We start from the raw sequence: 5,242 nt of genomic DNA, 5'->3' as shown, positions 1-5,242 counted from the left end.
GTCCCAAAAAAGTTTTTCTGAAACCACATGTCGTTGAGTATGATTATTGGATAGATGAAAGAACCATGGCTTTTTGTTTATTCCCAATAGAATCTCCTAATAAACCCTCTAAAACTATTGTTCCTCAAAAGCACAACCAAAGTCCAAAACTCATGTCCCTGTCCCTAAACCTAACTCGAATCCTAAAAACTCCACAACTCACAAATTTTGCAGGCACTCTGTGCTTCGGAGAAAGAAACAATATGGTATATTGATAGTGCTTGCTCCATGCACATGACGGGGCATAAGGACTTTCTGCGAGATCTCTAACTTTCACTAAATGCTGGCTACATGACGTATGGCAACAACTCCAACTCTCATATCAAAGGTTTTGGAATCCTTACAAATGGAAACTTCTCCATTTCAAACATGACATATGTAGTTGATTTAAAGCATAATCTGATCAGTGTGGCTCAACTCACTGATGCGAATCGACGATTTGAATTCTATAAGAAACACAACTATGTCATGACTGAAGACCAGAAGCAATGTTTAATCAAGTCCAATCGCAAGACGAACATGTATCCTCTTGACATCAATATGATCATTGGAAAGCCCTAGCTCTGCTTACTTTCAAAACCTGTTCCAGACGTCAGTCGGTTATGACATAAAAGACTTTCTCATCTGAATTTCAGATATATGAATGATCTTGTTTCTAGTGAGATGATAAAAGGTTTGCCACTCCCCAAGTTCAAAAATAATCATTTATGTGTTGCATGCGAGTCTGGGAAGCAATTAAATAAGGGACATCCTGTTATCATTGAAAAATCTATCTCGGAGTCGTTAGAACTTTTTCAAATTGATCTGTATGGACCCTCAACGGTAGAGAGTCTACATCAGAAAAACTACATTCTTGTGATTGTGGATGATTTTACGAGGTTCACATGGGTGTTCTTCCTAAGGCTCAAGTCAGAAACAACCTTAGAACTCATCAATTTTATCAAAGGAATTGAAATTCTCATCAAACTTCCAGTAAGGCGAATCCAAAGTGATAATGGTTCGGAGTTCACCAATGCCACCATCGAGAACTTCCTCACCAAGAAAGGTATTGACCACAACTTCTATGCTCCATACACCCAGCAACAGAACGGTATAGTCGAATGACGCAACAGAACCCTTGATGAAACTGCTCAATCCATGCTTAACTTTGCAAATGTTCCACTCTATCTTTGGGATGAACTTGTTTCAACTGCATGCTTCTTTCTGAATAGGAGTATTATCAATCGACGCCTTACCATGACACCGTACGAAGCCATGAACGGTCGTAAGCCAAGTATCTACTTTCTTCACGTTTTTGGATGCCGATGCTTCATAAAAAACAACCGTGATCAGCTTACAATGTTTCAACCCAAAGCTGATGAAGCAATTTTTCTTCGTTACTTTGCAAAATCAAAGGCTTATCGAGATCTTAATCGACATACTCATGTTTTAGAAGAAAGCTTTGACGTCACCATTGATGACAATTTCGTTGGGAACTCTAGCCTAACCCGTGTTACAACTCAAATTTTGGAGTCCGATGCTCCTCCATCAGAATGTCTAAACCCTCTAAAAGATCATTAAGTTGACTTTGAAACCCTTTTCAAATCCTTGGAAAGAGCTCTTGATTCGGAATCTCGATCAAGACAAACTTCATCCTCTACAACTCCTATTTCTCAAATTGTTTTAGGTTCGACACCTACCTTTCATCCATTTGATTCCAAACCATTTCAACCTTCACAGGCTAAGGGGGAGGATGGTCAACCTTCCCTTGAATCAAATGTGAATGGATTCCAAGATGAAGCTGCTGAATTTGACTCTAATCTGATCAACAACGATGGTGATGAAAATTTATTTGATTTCCCACTTGAAGACGATGTCAACATATCTGGTTCAGAAGATCAGGGGGAGCAACACAACCCTATTGTTGATATTAGATCTTCTTCTGCACAAGAGCTTCCGAGATAAGATATTTGGACTAAGGATCATCCTCCAAACAATGTTATTGGAAACCCAAGCGCCAGTGTACAAACTCGCTTTTCCACAAGTATTCAAAATGAATGTCATTTCTCGACATTTATCTCCATGGTTGAACCCAAATCCATCAAGGAAGCACTAGAACATGCTGACTGGATTACAGCCATGCAGGAAGAATTGACAGAATTTGATAGAAATGAAGTATGGACTCTCATTCCTCCTCTTCAGGATCATCCCATTGTAGGTACGAGACGGGCGTTCCGAAACAGGCTAGACGATGTTGGAGTTATCATTCGAAATAAAGCAAGATTGGTGGCTAAAGGATTCACATAGATCGAAGGGCTTAACTACGATGAGACCTTTGCTCTTGTGCCCATCTTGAAGCCATCGGAATCTTTCTCACTTATGCTGCTCACAAAGGATTTAAGGTTTACCAAATGGACATCAAAAGTGCTTTTCTAAATGGTGAACAAGATACGAAAGTGTATCTCTAACAGCCTCCCAGTTTTATCAATCTCTAATATCTGAACTACTGCTACAAACTCCAGAAAGCTGTTTATGGCCTCAAGCAAGCTCCTCGCACTTGGTACAAGACTCTCACTGACTTCCTTAAGCATTATGGTTTTCAAAGAGGTATTCTTGATCCTACCATGTTTATAAGGTCAAATGGAAAACATCTCACGCTTGTCCAAATATACGTTGATGATATCATTACGGATTCATCAATGTTTGTTGACTTTGCTAAGTTAATGACCAATCAATTTCAAATGAGTATGAATTATGAATTGATTTTTTTCCTCGGTATTCGAATTAAGCAAACCAATAGAGGAAATTTCATTCACCAAGAAAACTACATCTTGGAACTTCTCAAGAAATACTCAACGGACACCTGTGTGTCTGCCAAGGTACCTATGGGTTTCTGACATAAAATCTGTGACAACCCGAAATTTCCATTTTGTACAAACTATATCACTTCAATAGAAGTTATAGCAGTCACAATTAAATTTTCAGACTTTTCGCGTAAGTTTGAGTAATTCAGGGTTTACACTTCAGGAAATATCAGGAGACTGGGTCCACTAGGGTTTTGTGCAACACTGTTATTCCAACACTCTATTATATTAGAGATCATTACAGGAATAAAAATATTTTCTGCCAAAAATATCTCAGGACTATAAATAGAATTCTGAACCAAATTCATTCATTATTCACATTTCTAACTAGAGAAAAGCCATTTTCTCTCTCACGGATCTTCGTGTTTTTATCCCAAATCGTGAGTACCTCTTTCTAGTAGTGTTAGAAAGCTTTATATGTGTTAATAACATGATTTATAAGGCTAAATCACTAGATTTAGGAGTTTACTCCCCAAGGTGTTCTTGGGCGGTAAACTCCCGAAACCGAGTCTAGATTGTTCCTTGTGTTATGCTACTACCTTAGACTCAATTGTAGGTGTATAAAGGACAAGAAAACAATCAAAGAACACAAACACATGGGAGTTTACGGTCCAAGTGTATCTTAGGCCGTAAACTCCATTGAAATGGAGAAAAGGTGCTTTTAAGACACCTAAAGCCCTAGAACTTTACATGGAATTGTTTCCCACTTAATTGAAGGACAAAACCACATCAAAACCACCTCTTGAAGTGAGTTTACGGCCGTGGTAATGCTCCTAGGCCGTAAACACCAAACAAGGGCACCAAAGTGTGCCTAGGGTCCTCATTAGCTTTAAACACATGCCTAGAAATTATTCCACATATGCATGAGGCTTGAAAACAACAAAAACAACACCCCAAGGGAGTTTACAACCGTAAACTCCAAGGAAAATGGCCTTGGGGCCGTAAACTCCTAAATGGAGTGTTTCTAGACCTTAAACCCTTTTAAGAATTGAACCACCAAGTTGGAATAATTCTAGGAATCATTTAGAACTTCAAAACACACAAAACACCCATGGTTGGGAGTTTACGGCCGTAAACTCAAGATTTTACAACCGTAAACTCCATGTGTGTTGGTATATGAGGAGTAAACTCATATATGGGGTCCTTTGGAACCCTAAACACAAGTGCCTTGTCCCACAATAGCTTAGATGCAATCCTTAGGGCTTAAAACACTTAGATAAAGTGTTTATTATGTCTAGGATGTCTTAACATTCTCAATTAGTAATTTGAGACTAATTGAGTGCATATATGTGTGATTATATGTTCTTTAAGATCATAATGTGTGTGCAAGTCCTCGCTTGACACCTAGCAAATCCTATACCATTCAGTTCATCCCAATCACCAACTACAGGTGAGTTCATACCCCTAATCAATGTTTTAAATGATTTTAAATGCTTAAATGGGGGGGGGGGGGAATACAAGTAGAAACAAACATGTTATTGAATCATTGATATGTATTTTATAACTGTGTTTGTCATTTAACAGATTTCACATACAACAAAATGTGATGCATGAAATGGTTTTAAATCTTATGAATACTTTGTTATAAAATGTTTTACTTTTGAAATGTTTATTAAAATGACATCAAGTCATTGTTAATTATTGTTCAAAACCCATAAGATGTCTTACAAAACCATTTTTACATTCTTGAACTAAACTATGCATATACACTTATATTCTTATATATGTATTGATGTTATAGTTTACATCTTTCATTTAGTTTCTCACAACCTTGAGTAATAAGAGTGTATAAACCTACTTGAACAACTAATTACCATTCAGTAAATTATCATAGGGGTAATTTGAAGATATCAAACATTATTCCTATTACAAGGAATCACACAAGAGTCAGTTCATTCATGAGTCTATACTAGTACATTACCTGATACATGAGTACATACACAGATGCTTACCTAATACATGAATATGTTTACATATACTTACCTGGACAATCTTCGGATGTTCATTAGGTTACATATTTCGCTTAATGTGATGTTGTGTTAGTCCTAGTACCCAGTGACAACACTTACAGTAGTACATTTTCCTGTTTACTTTATTTTGTGATACTTTCACATAAACGATGAGTTAGACTAAGTACTTTAGTACTAAACAATTAATGGAAAAACTATCATTTTACTTACCAAACATTCGGGTCTTGGTAGAAGACTACATTGTGATAACAAAACAATCGGGTCTTGGTAGAAGACTACATCTCAAACTGATAGAAAATAAGGGATTTTCTAGGGTTTTCATACTTACATCAACATTTTCATTTACAGGTTTACATGGCCTTCATAACAGATTTTCATAAGCAAGACAAT

General features: G+C 37.1%; 1 protein-coding gene across 1 annotated transcript; it reads left to right on the top strand.

Moving 5' to 3' along the window:
- Positions 1-1,275: 1,275 nt before the first annotated feature.
- LOC111920191 (uncharacterized) lies at positions 1,276-1,983 on the top strand. The gene is made up of 2 exons (XM_023915790.1): positions 1,276-1,573; positions 1,706-1,983. The coding sequence occupies exons 1-2, from the start codon at positions 1,276-1,278 to the stop codon at positions 1,981-1,983; spliced, it is 576 nt and encodes a 191-aa protein (XP_023771558.1).
- Positions 1,984-5,242: the final 3,259 nt, after the last annotated feature.

This window comes from Lactuca sativa, chromosome 2 (assembly GCF_002870075.4).
Source record: "Lactuca sativa cultivar Salinas chromosome 2, Lsat_Salinas_v11, whole genome shotgun sequence".
NCBI classification, from domain to species: Eukaryota; Viridiplantae; Streptophyta; class Magnoliopsida; order Asterales; family Asteraceae; genus Lactuca; species Lactuca sativa.
The sequence above is the reverse complement of the archived record's forward strand: the minus strand, read 5'-3'. Positions and strand labels throughout refer to the sequence as shown.